The 16,076-nt window shown below is 33.9% G+C and overlaps 1 protein-coding gene and 2 non-coding genes across 4 annotated transcripts; 2 read left to right on the top strand and 1 right to left on the bottom strand.

The window, feature by feature from the left end:
• Nucleotides 1-6,226: 6,226 nt before the first annotated feature.
• Nucleotides 6,227-6,345, bottom strand: LOC146529772 (5S ribosomal RNA). Its single transcript, XR_014878974.1, has one exon. It is a non-coding gene; the product is annotated as a 5S ribosomal RNA (ribosomal RNA).
• A 1,004-nt stretch (nucleotides 6,346-7,349) lies between these two features.
• On the top strand, nucleotides 7,350-11,351 carry Arl1 (ADP ribosylation factor-like 1). 2 transcript variants are annotated; one of them, XM_085200561.1, is made up of 5 exons: nucleotides 7,350-7,565; nucleotides 7,652-7,868; nucleotides 8,565-8,676; nucleotides 8,918-9,133; nucleotides 9,517-11,351. In XM_085200561.1, the coding sequence occupies exons 1-4, from the start codon at nucleotides 7,562-7,564 to the stop codon at nucleotides 9,125-9,127; spliced, it is 543 nt and encodes a 180-aa protein (XP_085056687.1). In that variant the 5' UTR covers nucleotides 7,350-7,561; the 3' UTR covers nucleotides 9,128-9,133; nucleotides 9,517-11,351. The 2 variants fall into 2 exon arrangements, with proteins under 2 accessions (XP_085056687.1, XP_085056688.1); XM_085200562.1 differs by having other exon boundaries at nucleotides 7,375-7,565; nucleotides 8,918-9,128; nucleotides 9,517-10,721.
• Nucleotides 11,352-14,922: 3,571 nt separating this feature from the next.
• On the top strand, nucleotides 14,923-15,035 carry TRNAL-CAA (transfer RNA leucine (anticodon CAA)). The gene is made up of 2 exons: nucleotides 14,923-14,960; nucleotides 14,991-15,035. It is a non-coding gene; the product is annotated as a tRNA-Leu (tRNA).
• Nucleotides 15,036-16,076: the final 1,041 nt, after the last annotated feature.

The raw sequence follows: 16,076 nt of genomic DNA, 5'->3' as shown, positions 1-16,076 counted from the left end.
CATACAGTTATTTTTAGGCTGACTATATATGTAGGTAAATAAGTATCTAAAACATTCTGCTTTATTGGAATTTGGCGTGGTTCTTACGTTGGGAAATATTCGCGGAACTTAACGCCGCGCTTTGCTTCGTTACCAGAGCGAGGAAAGGAAAATATTAAATATTTAATAACATCGAGTGGGAATAGAACCACGCCACTGCGCCACGACAGTCAATCTACATATTTAATCATTTCAATAGTTCTGCATTTAACTTTTTGTTAGTTTATATTTTTTTAAATCATGAGACCGAATCCTACATATTGTAACGGTAAGACTTACGTATTTATAAATAAATGTATCTACATTAAATTAATCTGTTTAAGCAATAACCTAGATATCGCTTCCCAAACCCAAGAAAATTAAAAATATAGTCAAAACTAGTGGGCCCGGACGCGGCTACGCCCGCGAAAATATAAGCCTAAATAATAAAAATAAGTTAAAAAATAATAATAAGTGGAGATTTATTATTAGAATAAATATCTGAGTAACCGAAATGAACAAACAAAAGAAGTAAAAGTAACTAAAGGAAATTCTTAATATTAGAAAAAGTACCTAAAGTTTGCCGTGCACACGTACTAAACATTTTTCTATATTAAATAATTATTAATTTTTGCGAACAATATTAAATAAAATCTCAAATGATTAACATTACGATATTTTAAGTGTATAACATCGGTATAGATAACCGAACTGAGATAAATTAATTATAAGCAGCAAATAATTACATAAAAAATAATAGTAATTCGAAAATATATAAAAATTTACAAAATCATCAAAGTCATCTGCCCGTTCGCGTCGGTCATACTATACCACTCGTAGGCTAGGTCATTTGGAATCAGTGACATCTTAATTATTTATTAGTACAGTAAACTATAATTTCCATCTAGATGAAATGCTAAAAGCGACTATTATATTTATTTTCATAAGGATGAATATCAAATTTTAGAAATCATCTAATTTTAGTTAATGTATACAAATCTATATCGGCGCGCGCCATGTATGCATTAAGCAAACTCACTTTGGGTGACGTTTTCTTAAAACAACAAACTCTGCAAGCCGTTGCTTAGCAACGCGTAGCGACGATTGTTATTAACATGGCGGAATAAATTGCTTGTCAAATTAATTATTTTAATATATTGGTATATATCGAAAATATTACAAATATGAGAAAAAAAAAGTATCCTATGTTCATCCCGGGACCCTCAAGTATCTCTATATGAGTATTTTATCACAATTAAATTAGCGGTTTGGCCCTGATTGCGTAAAAGACAGACAGACAGACAGACAGACAGACAGACAGACAGACAGAGTTACTTTCGAATTTATAATATAGGTATGGATTATCTATAAAGACTTTTTTATCAAGTCCGTTGTTTAAGGAAAATGTATCAAATAAAGCTAAATAATGTTGTAACATGTTAACACACAGGTACGTCCAATTATAATGATACGAAAGATTTTACTAAGAAATGATAAAATACTATATTTAGATAGAGTTTCCTCTACATACGTGAATGTCATCGATATTTGCTTTCAGTTCCGATCCCAGTTCAGAGAAGCGCTCTAGCCGTCTCTAAATTAACATTGGTCCAATGTTACAAATCGAATAGTGTATTATCTGTTCAGTATAAATAAAAAAGTTGTTAAAATTATAGTATGACTCCTATTGTTGATACAAAGACGTGGGGGGATCAGTACGGTTGTGGATTCGATTCCCAGGGGAATTGATTATTTTCATTTCTCGCTCTATTAACAAGGCAATGGTGTCAAGTTCTGCCAATCAACACACGATGTCAGGTCACCGAAGCCAGGTCTTAACACTGGTTTTCCTCCGCCTACGCAGTTAGTTATGCGAGACACAGTAATATAGTTATTAACATATGAAAGTAAAAGAGCAGCTCTGAAGAACCTGTAATCGTCATTAATTTTCTGTTTGTTTATAATGTCTTCCGTTAATGAGGAATTCAAAGACAACTACTGGAGTTACAAAGATGAAACTTTGATGAATTCACCAAAATAGAAATTGTATTAATTATTAAATGACAGACAAAATAAAAATATTAAATAAAGTCTAGCACATTGCTTGTATCTTGTAATTCATACGTAGCATCAAAACCGGAATGATGTTAGATACCAGAAGAAAAATATAAAGTGATTCACAGTGACGTCGGAGTACAGTGAACTTGAGTGTTGTGACGGCACCCGGCTGGTACGGAGTACGGACGGCAGTAGGTTCAAACCGTATCGGTAAACGGAAGTAAACGGAAGTATTAAATTTTCCGTTTTCCCAATTTAAATATATTTAATAAGGATTATGAATTTAGAGGCGCCGGTAAAGGTGGCAGATTGTAGGTTCGAGTCCCATTCAAGGAAATGAAACTACTAAAATTTTAATTCTTCGTGGGGAGCTGAGTGTCCTAACACTAGGCTCCCACTGCCTTCCCTGTTACATGCGGGATACAGCGTGAAACTGAAAAAAATAATAGTATAAGTAGTAAGAGGCAATTTGTAAAATTTCAGTTGATTTGAATACCTAAATATATTTGAAATTTGAAATTTGAACTGGTTTTCGGTATTCCGGCCAATCTCAAGTTATCAATAATTAAATGACAGAATGCTAGGTGTTGTTTCTTCGGCACATGATAAAATAATATAAATAAAACATTGAATTTGAATATTATTCTATTGCCACTGTGATTGCATTATTCGCAGAAACCTACATCGATGACAAAATCTACGCCACGAAATGATAAGGAAACAAAATGAATGCTGGACTCAATGCTTCGTGTACCACAGCGGAAAGAAATACCCTAAATTAAATATTTATAATGTACCTTTTACCGGTAGCTTCACCCGGGAGGTCAATCGCTTCCACATAACTTACTGCACCCGCCAGAAATACCTCGGGCAGTTAGGATTTGTCATACGAATATGTCCTACAGCCTATATATATAGGCTCGATACTTAGCAGGAGTTCCTGAGATTAGCGCGTGTAACCAAACAAACTTTTCAGCTTTGTAATATTAAGCCATTATTACCCAATATTACACAATGTTTAACATAAAATAAAATAATATATAAATAGCATACAAGTAATAATTTAAAACAATAATGACATAATTATAAGCGATTATATATTTCCAGCGAACTGTGTAAAGCTATTTGTCGTACGACAGTGGTATGTTAGTTGTGCAGGGTTTATCTCGGCGTGCGTCAGTATCTGCATTGTACGAAGAAATCGTTTTTGGATTTTTAATTAAGATTCTTAAATAATGATAACGATTATATCAGACAGGTGTTTCCTGTCGTGGCTCAAAAGCAACACGTCTCGCTGTGAACGAGCGAACGTGAAGCTTTACTGTATTGTACAACGTACATCACAATAACACATAGGCCATAGCTTATGTAAATTCGGCTATTACTGTGTCATCTAAGTGTATTTTTTTAAAGTATTATAGTTGTTTATTTCATTTAGTGGATTATACCTACTCGTACCTGCGTGGAGCCGCCATCATCACGAGAAGTAAACTTGTGACGCTAACCTACGTAAACTGTACACAACTAAGTTCTGAATCAATGGTTGTTTAATGATAAATATTTGTATTCGTGTAATTGGTATTGGCGGAAGGAGCTGTACTACCCTCTACAAAATTCGAAATTCCCATTTTTTTCCAATTTCTGTAGGAATTTTAAGAAATCTTGTCTTAGCGCTGCTCCTCTGCATTTCCCGACGAAACTACTACATGCTTTGATTAGATCATTAAAATTACAGTTATATTCGGTCTAATTATTCCTACACCTTAAGGATGCTTGGAAGAGACCGCTTGTAGCGATAAGGCCGCCTGCTCTAAAGTTTCTTTTATTTCTCTGTATTTTTAATTACACAAAATATAAACATGTAACCCTACTGTGACATCAGAGATGTCTAAGCTATATTATAGTTAAGTTTCATCTAAAGCGGTCGTCAGGGAAAATGAGTATGAAATTATAAGGTATGTCCATATTCCTATAGTCAACGTTAAAAAGAAAAACCCTAGCAGCACAAAGAATAAATAAATATTAAATTTCAAACTTCAAACAGTATTTACTTTAAACGTGGACTTTTCACCTAAAGCGTGACGTCACTGCCATTTTGTGACACGCCACACGACCTTGCCCCATTCGGGCGAAGTGCCACGTCACGACAGCCTACGAATTTTCTATTACTCGGAAACTCGTAAGTCGGAAATTACCGGTAACAATTTAATTGATGTCGGCATTATTACACTCGATTTTGATTTTATATCATTTTTGCCGGAAAAATAATGAAAATCGAAATCAAATCAGCTTCACGCTGTATCCCATACATCAGAGAGTCCTCTCTGTCCTTGTGCTAAGACATTTTATTTCCTCATATAATGTATCATCTTCGAGATTCGGTCTGAGACGGTATATGAGCTAAACATATACCGACATAGCATTTTAAGTATATTGAATTTACATATAAAAATAGGGTGGTTTTATAAAGCACTTGTTAAAATTGAACAAGGCTGTCGCGTTGACTGAATGTTTATTTTATTCTCAGTATCTACATTTCGGTGATTTAATTAACTAGATACCTCTCTATAACTTCATATAAGTTTCTTAGCGACAGCACTCCACAATACATTCCCATGTGCTCCAACCAGGCAGTTCAATCATTATATATCAAAACAACCCAAGTATTCCTCCAGAACACGTGAACGCGGGAACTATCGCAAATAGCCCACTAAAATTATAAACTTAGCTGATTCACCCATGATTACGTTCCCGCTTCCACAGCACCGCCATAAATTCCTTAGTACATATTAATTTATTATAACGTATATCAAAAATAAACAAGAGGATTATAATGTTATGATTCATTGAAAATGCTGTCGAGTAATGTATTTGTGAGTGAACCTGAGTTGGCCGCCGCTACTTATGGCGCAGCGGATAAGTGTCGAAGTAAAAATAAGGAATGAGATTTCAAAGAGGAAGAGGTTGGGATGTAAAATAGCTTCATATTTTGTCGCGTATATACTCGTATATAAAATATACTCATAGGATTGGAACGAGGAACGAATAGTCTTAAGACACTCCGTTCTCCACTTTTCGAGGAGTGACGGAACACAACGTCGCGCTTTGTCATGTTACCTACTAGAGCAAAGAAATGAAAAAAATACATCTCCTCGTATAGGAAAGAAATTATAGAGATATAGGCGTACAATTTATTCTTTCGAGCTATAGAAGGATTATGTACAAAATTTACCTAAGTACTTATTTGACGCAATGAAAACAGACACAGAATGGCAGGTACTAGCGAGGACGTCGACGGTGACATTGAAGAAGAACGTGCTGAGTCGTTTTGGGCACGTCGAACGAATGAGTGATGAAAGAATTGTCAAAGGTTTATGAAGGAAAAGTGAACGGTAAGGGAGGTAGCGGGAGACCTTCGAAAAGAGAGTATCAAAGATAGGCACTTGAAGAAGTTACGTAAAAAGTTAGGAACCCCCGGAGCGCATGTATGAAGAGGTTGATAATAGTGGACATTATTGTAGTATAATTAAACATGCCTAAACAAAGCTAAAATAGAATGGAAAGCCAATAAAGGCATGAGTAAAATTAGTTATGTCTAATTTGTCATAGCACCACGGGGGCGGGGGCGGGGGCGGGGCTGTGACGTCGAGTGACGTACTAATTGTATGCGTATACGCATAGTTAGCTAATATGTTGAGATATTATAAAACTACATAATAGTCGCCTCACGCTGTATCCTGCATACACGATAATGGCAGAGGGAACCTAGTGGTAAGACACTCTGTTCCTCACTTTCCGTTGATTTTTCAAGACATTGCGTGTGGAGTGGCGGATCTCAACTCCACGTTTTGACTACCAGAGCGGAGAAATGATAATAATCTACATATAACCATAACGTACTAATAATACGTTTAATGCGTATAATATTCAAATTCCAATATTTTTTTATTTATTATTAAAACCGTCCCACATATAGCAACCGAACCCATAACCGTCGTGTCTACGTCGTATTTATCTCACCGTATATTTAAATACCTGTTGTGTTTTTGTTTGAAAAACAAAAATACTGTTTTTTATAAAAGTATTCTATACAATTTTCTAATATTAATAAAGCAAAAAATAAAATGGTACAAAAACAATTTAAGCAAAAAGCCAACGGCACGCGGTATTCCCAGGCGGTCACCCATCCAAGTACTGACCGCGCCCGACGTTGCTTAACTTCGGTGATCGGACGAGAACCGGTGTGTTCAACGTGGTATGGACGTTGGCGAAATAAATGTTTTAATACATGTACACTTTCATAGATAATTTAGAAAAGACAACGCCTAGCTGCAAAAATTATGGCTATGAGTACGATTTCACTCGGGAGAATTCCGTTTCTCCGCTCTATAAAGATAAAATGCGGATTTTAGACAACACGGTATGTCGAACTCCAGCGCGGCGGAATGTAGAGAGAAGAATATCTTAAGAACATGTTCTCAGAAATCAGATCTACTCGGCTATAACGGAATTTACGGAATGAAAGCATGAACCTAAAAAAAGCACCATTAAAGTTTTATTAGTCTTTTTACGATGGCAGAATAAGCACAAATAAAATTTATTTTGTATTCACTTTTTGACAAAATTTTCGACAAATTAATGGGAATAATAATTAGTATATTACAAGTATAAGAATTAATACCGTACGATCTTTCAATATTACTTTTATTTATTTTTTACTTATATAAAAATGTTATTATAGAAAAAATCTTATTTCATAAAAACTATAGCAAGCGTATTATACAAATATATTGCTAAAATATATAAATAGGAGCTACACTTTTTTGCTTATGACATTATTTAACTAAAAACTATTATAAACATTATTTATATAATTAAATTGCAGAAATAATATAACAATGAATTGTATTTTCTTTAATGAAATAGTTTCAAAAAAATAAATAAAAAACACACAATATCTATTAATTTATAATCTATTACTTTAATTTATTAATGTTAGCAACACTTTTGATTGCTTGCTTGCTAGGGATGCCCGATGTTAGAAAATCATCGATGTTGACATCGATTTCACCATCGAAGCTAAAGCATCGATGTTCGATAAAAATCGAAAGACAAACATCGATGTTAGCCAACATCGATGTCAGCCAACAACGATATTGTTTTTGCACATATTGTCATTAATAAGAAAAAAAAAACGGGACGCGCGAGTCGACTGCCCCCCATCCCCAATATCGATTATGTGTCCCTGCTGTGCTGACATCGATGTTACGATGTTTTGTTCGAGCATCCCTATTGCTTACACGTCAAATGATTAACAATTTCTCAATAAATGTTGTTAAGGTTTTTTAACGTGTAAAATTTATTAAATAGGTGTATGTTAAGTTATTTAGATATTCTATTATAGTGGATGTATAGGCGTGGATATTTTGTACATTCCTTAGACTAGCAACTAATGTTTTTATAGGCTAAGCTTAACACAATAAAAATGGGTGAGTAAGTGAGGTAAATGGGATTCTTGCAGTATTTATATTCTTATTTGTATAATGGACTTACGTATTATGTATTTTAATTATAGGCGGTCTATTTAGTTACTTTAGAGGGTTGCTGGGTGCAAGGGAAATGAGGATTTTGATACTCGGCCTCGATGGTGCCGGGAAGACGACAATACTATATAAATTACAAGTAGGGGAAGTAGTAACAACTATACCGACTATAGGATTTAATGTTGAACAAGTTACGTACAAAAATCTTAAATTTCAAGTTTGGGACCTTGGTGGACAAACTAGCATCAGGTAATAAAATCATTTTTAAGGATTTACTTTAAATTTAATTGTTTGTACATGTTTGTAAAGATTCAGACTCAGTGATTAGTCTAGGCAGACAGTGTGTTGTTGTTTTGAAATTACTGTTCTTGTGTAACATGATTTATGATTAGTGAAATTGGCAAAGTTAGTTATTCTTGAAAGTGATAACTAAAGGAAAGTTAAATTTATTTTATGTATGATCTTAATATCTCATACAGATTACATCCATAATAATTTATAAAAAGAAAACATTTGATATTAAATTAAATGTTAAAATATAAGATTATAATCTTATATTTTACAATATGTTAATGGAAACAAGTTGTAAATGATAATGTATGATATTATTATTGACTAAGTTATTTATTCTTATCTTGATTTGGGCATCGCATTTACAGTTACATGATTGTCACCATTGTGATTCAAATTAAATTTTTTTCCTTGCTCTGGTAACAAGGCAAGGCCTAGCATTGAGTTTTGCTAGGTAACTTGCTTTGTTTGAGAATTCAGCAAAAAATAGGGACCAAAGTTTCTTAGCATTAGATTTCCTCTGCCTATTCTAATATTTGAGAATTCATAAAATAACTTATATCACTGATTTTTTAAATTTAGTTTTTCACTTCACTTCTAGCAAAATAAAATGTATTGCTTTTTAATACCATGTAATGATTAAATATTTTCCAGACCATACTGGCGATGTTACTATGGGAACACAGATGCAATTATATATGTAGTGGACTCCGCAGACAGAGATCGAATAGGAATATCTAAAGATGAACTTGTGCATATGTTAAGAGTAAGTTTATTTTTATTTCTATGAAAAATTATTGAGGCCAACTGTGGCGACTGTAAATGCAACTGGTTGATTTGAACTTGAGGTAATATTTAATATTTTCTTTCCCTCACTCTGGTAAGGAGGCAAAGCTTAGTGTTGGGTTTTACCACTCAACGTGCAATGCCTCCAAAGATCAGAGGGGATGCGGGATACAAAGTGCAGCTGAAAAAGATAATAATCTATATTATTTATTTTCTTTCAGGAAGAAGAGCTAGCAAATGCAATATTAGTTGTCCTAGCAAACAAACAAGACATGGCGGGTTGTTTAACAGTGGCTGAGGTCCACCAGGCCCTTGGCCTAGATGCCCTACGTGATAGAACCTTCCAGATATTCAAGACGTCAGCGGTAAGGGGAGAAGGCCTAGACCAAGCAATGGACTGGTTGTCCAACGCATTGCAAGCCAGGAAATAGTGTAAGGTTTGTTGATGAGAATTTAAATATTGTTAATATTAATATTTACTTGAAACTTAGCCATGCTGCAGTATTTAGTAGGTCACTCTCCGACTGAATGTGATGAACTGTGTAATGTCTCCAATTTCAGTGGTGGTGAAAGGCAAAGAATGTCATATCTTAATAATGTTTTTTCACTGTATCCCACACTTAGTAATGTAGGCAGGAGGAACTTTTGAACCTAGTTAAAACACTACATTCCCATCAATTGCAAAGAGGTTTTGCGTGTTAAGTGGCAATTTGATGTATTTATCTGAACACTAGGTTCCTTTGTCTACCCTCCTATATACGGGATACAGTGTGAAGTTAGAAAATAGAATATAATACGCTGTTTTTTCCTCTTCTTTCAGATACTAGAATTTTTGAAAGAAAAATCAGTTCTGCTCGAGTGAAGGCCATAGTCATATTACGCAGTTAGAAGTAGTTGCCTTTGACTCTGGTTATTTTGTATGAAACAAATTAATTACATGTCTAATTATTATTTTGAAATATATATAAATTGATGTTATTTTTGTTCTAAAATATGGTAAAGATATTTCGGTTTTGGAGAAAAAAGGTCTTAAAATGACTAAGTGTTTTTTTTTGTAGGCATCAAAATGTCAATATTTGATACTTTATGAACTTATGATGATTAATATGTTTTAATATTATTCCTATAATACAAATAGTAATTATAGAATTAATTTATATACAAAAATTAAGCTATGTTATTTTTATAACTGTCATTATTATTTTCGTGCTGAACTTAATTGGCTTCCAATCCGACTTCGGCGAGATATGCATGAGCTATCTGTAATATCTTTACTCCCGTTTTTGCCTATTTCCTGGTTCCACCCGACCTAGACGTGCTTGCCTAGCGTATGTAAAGTATATGCTCCTCTACTCTGGCATAAACTACCTAATGAAATTCAGGAAAGAAACACACATTTTTAAGAAACGCTTAAAAGCACACTTTATGGTTTATTACATAGTTTGCTTTTAATATATATATTTATTTATACTTGTGTAGTTTAAATATATTTTATCTATATTTATGAGTTATATTATTAATAAAATTAGTTCCTGCACTTGTAGGTCTGCAAAATTTTAACTCGCACACCCAGAGGTTGACTGGAAGAAATCTGTGTTAGGGATAAGTTCACCTTTGCCAACAATTTTCTGGACTATGTTATCTTTGTTATTAAGTGCAGTAAAGAGTATATATGGCAACACTTTTTTTGTAAATCACTTGTTTTAGAATTTAACTGTCATTATATAGTTATAAATGTACATTATATTGTAATTTAATGCCAGTTAAGTACTTATTGAGCGTTTAAAACTAATTAGACACATTTTAATATAAATTATTACAATATTTTTGTGTCATTTTTATAGCTTTTTTCTTTCAAACTAAATTACCATATCTTATAACTAAAATGCCCAAAATAACTTAATTAATTGTAAAATTGTATTTATATTTTCAACTATTCTTCCAATTTTGGATATCTGTTATTGCATATTGTGATATGTGCCAGTGTGTCGCTGAATGTGTATAATAAAATTATTTTAACGGATATATTTGTTGTTTTTATTTATTTACTAATCTGTACGTAATTTTGTTTACCGGATGAAAATATCCGTTGGAATAATTTTATAGGCTGTGCCCTAAATAATGGAACTTGAGCGCATTTTGTGCGAAGCAGGTTAAGTAAACGCGATGGTTGTGGGTTCCATTCCCACTCGGGGAATGAAAGTTTTTATTAGAAATACGACGAAGCGCGGCGCTGAGTTCCGTCGCTAAACAATATCTTAAAAATTGATTGATGCTTGGGAAACGGGGGTGTCTTAACACTCTGTTCTCTGTCTGCACTGTTACATGCGGGATGCAGCTTGATCTTAATCGAAGAAAAATCCATTAATTTTACTATTATGGAATTATATGGTATATCACCATTATGTTTAAGGATAATTCCCAACTCCATCTCAAGGACGTTAATACAAATGTTTTTTTTTTTACTGTTTTTGTAACGTAGGTTAGTCTTCATTGCACACCAGATGTTTCTGTTGTGCAATGAAGACCTTTTTATTAAATCTAATAATAATTATGCGTGTTTGTTACCGATGTGGTCGTTACTTCGATTCCCTCTTAACAATTATCTTGTGTAATATATAAAGGTGAAGTTAAATATATCTAAGTACAATAATGCTTTTGAACTTTTATTTATTTTTTCTATACCTTTGTCTTTTACATGTTTAATAAAACTAACGGTAACTGTAAACATATTTTTAAATATTAACGAGTCAACGTAAAAGAGGATAACTAATATTTTAGCATTTATAATGTCCTTTCATACTTAAGTATGTATCATAATGAAAAATAAAAATTCTGCATATCTTTCTTTATCTTAATAAGTCACCGTATTCTGTTGCCTACAGTATTTTGTACTACGCAAGTAGTTAAAATTTTTAACACTACGCCAATAATTTTATTTATAGCATACTTACACCTAGAAATATTAAAATTTTCTACCATATGATATGATAGTCCTTAGTTCTAGCCACTATGGCGTGAAGTTATATGAAAAACTATTAATATACTTATTTTAGTTTAACCATTTTGCCTAACGACGTTGCTAAAGTACCTATTTGCAAATATATTGTAATATGTAAATAGTAAGCAATTATGAGCTCCTACATTTTAAATCCTGTCAAGATGGTCGTCGTTTCGTGATTGATGAGATTAAAATTAAATTTCTATAAAAACAATAATAATAGAAATATTTTGTAATGTTTTGTATCTATAAAGGCTATTATAATGTAAATATAAGAGTAAGGAACTAAAAAACATGTCAAATGCGCACTGACATAGATAGGCGTAGGAAGGCAGGAAGGGAGAACACAATATTCTTGTGCCCATACCACAAATTTTACTAACAAAAAATTAAACCCGAAAAATAAAAAAGCCTATAAGTACATAAGCAGATGAAACAGATCGGTTTAAAGCTAAAGTTTAAGTCCCGCCTTTAGATTCGGCCACGAGCACCGACGATAATCCATACTAATTTGATGTTTGATCAGCGAGAGTCGAAAGGTAAAGTTTAAGTTGTGCATAAATGGCAAACTTACAAATAAACAATGACATACAGACGTACAACCAAGTGAGCTATGAACGTTTCGTTTTGTCCTTTACTTACGGAATCCTAATAATATACACTGCGATTAGTTTCAATAATCAATAAAGTCGGCACAATATATTAATGACGTTTGTTCGCACGGCGTACGTACGGCGACGCTAACGAGCTGTGCCCACGCATCTTGTAATTGTTGAAGCAATATTATATGTAACGTATTAACATGTTTACTCAGTTCTCCACCTATCATTACATCTACATACAAATTGATCATTTAGCCTTCGTTTTGTACATCCTTTTTGAATGTTTACTCATCCCTAGCTTTTGCTGTGCTAACAAATAAATTAGTCGTGGGCTGAGGAATGGGAGAGATCAGATAAAATTTAAACAAGACTGTAACTGTATATAATATTTAAATTTAAAATGTAAAATCCCGGAGACCAGGCACTCCCTGGAAAATATCTCTAGATAAGCCCAAGAATTAATTCCCATTTTTTTGTTTAAACAGGCCTTCGATTCGCCTGTATCTGAGAAAGTTGTGATATACAGGCGTAATGGTCATCTACGGGAGCACTGAGCCGATTATAATTTTGGGGGCCTGCTCAGTGTGAATCCAATTCCTACCAAGAGATCTCATGTCCATGGCGCTCATCCATATTTCATTCTTAGTCTGTAATACTCCCGTTTCGCATCGTATTGTGTTGAACCAAACGTGGAACCTGACGTTCACCATTTTATCAATGCAATTAAGGTCACGTCCATTAGTATCTTTCATCTCTACTAAAAGTATTTCGTCAATATACCACCTTCATTGGAGAACCGAGAAAACGAATATACTTACATTCTTGTTCCGCCAAAATCCTTCGAAGATCTTTTGTTAACAACTAAAGTTGTAACACAGCTTCAAACATACAAACGAATTGGCACTTACATCTTAAGTTATAGAATAAGATAAGGATATTGTTATTTATTCGCAACAACTTTACTTGAAACACAATTCTATGGTGAATATACTTACACGTCCATAACGGCATTCCAACCCGCGACCCTCGTGTTGATTCATGAGTAATGCTTATTTACTTGTAATGTACGTTTGTGCCTTAGTAGGGATATACGTATAATTCTATGAATATATGAAAAGGTTAAAAAATGTGTAAGTAAGTCTAAGTATAAAACTTATTGTTTTTACAGACCTTTATTCATTTGGAATGGCAGTTTGTGCCAAGGTCTCAAATGCATCGAAAGACGAACATATCGTGATGGACGCTCATCCATGTCCCTCACTGAAGATAACATGAAAAAAGTAGAAGAAATTGTATTGACAACGAAGAATGACTATCAGATATAAATGTGGTTACGGGGAGCACAGGAGAAGAAATGAATCGACAAGAACGAATCTCTAGGTTTATTTTTATTTATACCTATTACAAAAGAGATGGACTAATTGTAGAGTCTTGTTAGGAGACGTAGAGAAAATCTATTATTATATTTACTACATCGATGGTATTTATTACTGATTATCATTACTTTTCAGTCACCCCTCGTAAAAGTCTTTTCAACAAAAAAATATGTCAGTATAATGTAAGTCAGTGCTAATGTTATAAAGCTGATAAATTGGTTTACAACTGATTAGAATTGTATTATTTTATTTGTTCTTATTTCCGTTTACATAGAGTGACATACAACGTCTAATTGATCTTTATGCTTAAAATAGGGTACATATGTTGAGAAGAACACAAATATTTGGCAGAGAGCCCATCAAGATCCTGTTAAACCACTCTATTCTCCACTTCCTGAACATTCAGTTGACTTTGTATTAACAGAAGCTATTGTGCAGCTTCACATTTTTTGATGCATTTCCTAATTAGTGTAAAAACGATCCCTTCCCCATACACTGTTTAATTAACGCGTTGAGTAGCGGAACTCAACGCCGCGCCTTGTCAACCAGAGTGAAGAAATGAAAACAATTTCAATACATAATATAATCATACGTCCGACCCTCTCCCAGAGCTCCACGACGGCCTAACCAAATACTGTTATCTATACTAATATTATAATTTATTATAATCCCATTCTCACCATATAACTCATAATTTTCATATGAAATAAATCGTAATTAACGTTTATAAACATTTATTAGTACAAGTAAGCTTTCAGAGACTAGTACTTCATTTATACAATTGCAAATGAGACGAACAGATTTATGTGCGCCATTAGATGGCAGCTAGATGCGGAGGCTGCATGCAAATGATAGAAGCTTTAACTATTAGCTTTTTAGGTTGGTCGTCCATTTATAGATTAGTGGTATAAAAACACACAAATTACTTCGAGAATTCAGCGGAAAGTGGGGAACAGAGTGTCTTAACCATATGTCCAAGGTTCCCCCTACCTACTCTGAATCTAAATATAGCAACTGTTCAAAATTTTAAACTGTAAAAGATCACCAGATTCGTCACTGAAATGCGGCAATTCTCTATTCGATAAGAATAAAAAAAAAGTGTAACTGCTTATATTTACATAATTAAGTTTTGTTGAAAATAATAGTTACCTACAGTATGTCTCAGTTACCTATAAATTATAAGTCTAATTATATATATAACTTATTATGTATAACTATAATCCACTATTTCGCTCTTCCCGTCGTCAGTCAGGATGGCCGAGCGGTCTAAGGCGCCAGACTCAAGGTACCCTTGCCTACGCAGTAGGTTGAGTTGTTCTGGTCCTCTCTGAGGGCGTGGGTTCGAATCCCACTTCTGACAACACTTTTTTTTATTTTAAATAGATGTGATATAACATTTACAAAAATATATATTTTATTTTAAAAAACTATACTTTTTTAAATATTCAGTCTGTATTTTTATTTTTTGTTTATATTGTACGGAGTAGGCAAAAGTAAGAATGCAATGGAGGGCATATACGAGTAATACGCGAGTACAAAGTGAAAGCAGAAGGGAGACATCTGAGTTGCCGTTGCCGAGAGGCTGGATGTTTACAGCCTCCAAAAGCTTCTTAAAGGAGAGCTAAAGCGTTCTTAATTATTATAAATGTAAAAAGTAGTAAAAGCCGAGTTGAAGCTGAGACCGCCATAGCGCTGCGGTGCAGTGCCTGGTTGTGAGCAGAGCGCTTATTGCTTAACTAAGATAAATGATAGATATACATATAGAGACTTATGTATATCTCCACATCCGCTTGAGCCGGTGGAACACCGACCTCATCAGAGCCACGTTCCAGTAACAGGACTCCCTCCAGAGTGCCGACAACCGTTCGAAAGCCATAAATAACGTCCTATGGGATTTCTTACTTTATGAATTAATATGACAAGAACGCTTCAACTCCCAAACGTAATTTATAGAATACTTCTAAAGGAATGAAACATTTCTATTTCGTTTTAGTAAGTAAGTATGTGGCTCCGACAGTTATTTACGACGTCGTGTGCGACAATTAAAGAATGACAAGGTATTGGGTTCCATTTCCGCGTGAGGCGAGTATCACTGTGATTTATTAGGCAGATAGGTATGTGATATACCTACCTGCTTTACAGCACCAGTACCTTCGTAGGTCCGATATCACAGTCCAAAACTATCACGTTACGTTATCAAATAAATGGTGATAGCCAAAAAGACACCATTTTTTTTGGCCATTATTGATTGTAGACCTGGGTAACTTCTCCAAGCGACGGCTTTCATTAACAAAAAAACGGCTTTCATTGTCGAAAAATTGTTAATTAACCTAGAGAAATAAGCTTTTCTTGTAATAAACATATTAAGAATATGGCCGTGTGTATTATTATTAAAGTGACG

Source organism: Heliconius melpomene, chromosome 17 (genome assembly GCF_056956725.1).
Source record: "Heliconius melpomene rosina isolate 202511_hmr_F chromosome 17, ASM5695672v1, whole genome shotgun sequence".
NCBI lineage: Eukaryota > Metazoa > Arthropoda > Insecta > Lepidoptera > Nymphalidae > Heliconius > Heliconius melpomene.
The sequence above is the reverse complement of the archived record's forward strand: the minus strand, read 5'-3'. Positions and strand labels throughout refer to the sequence as shown.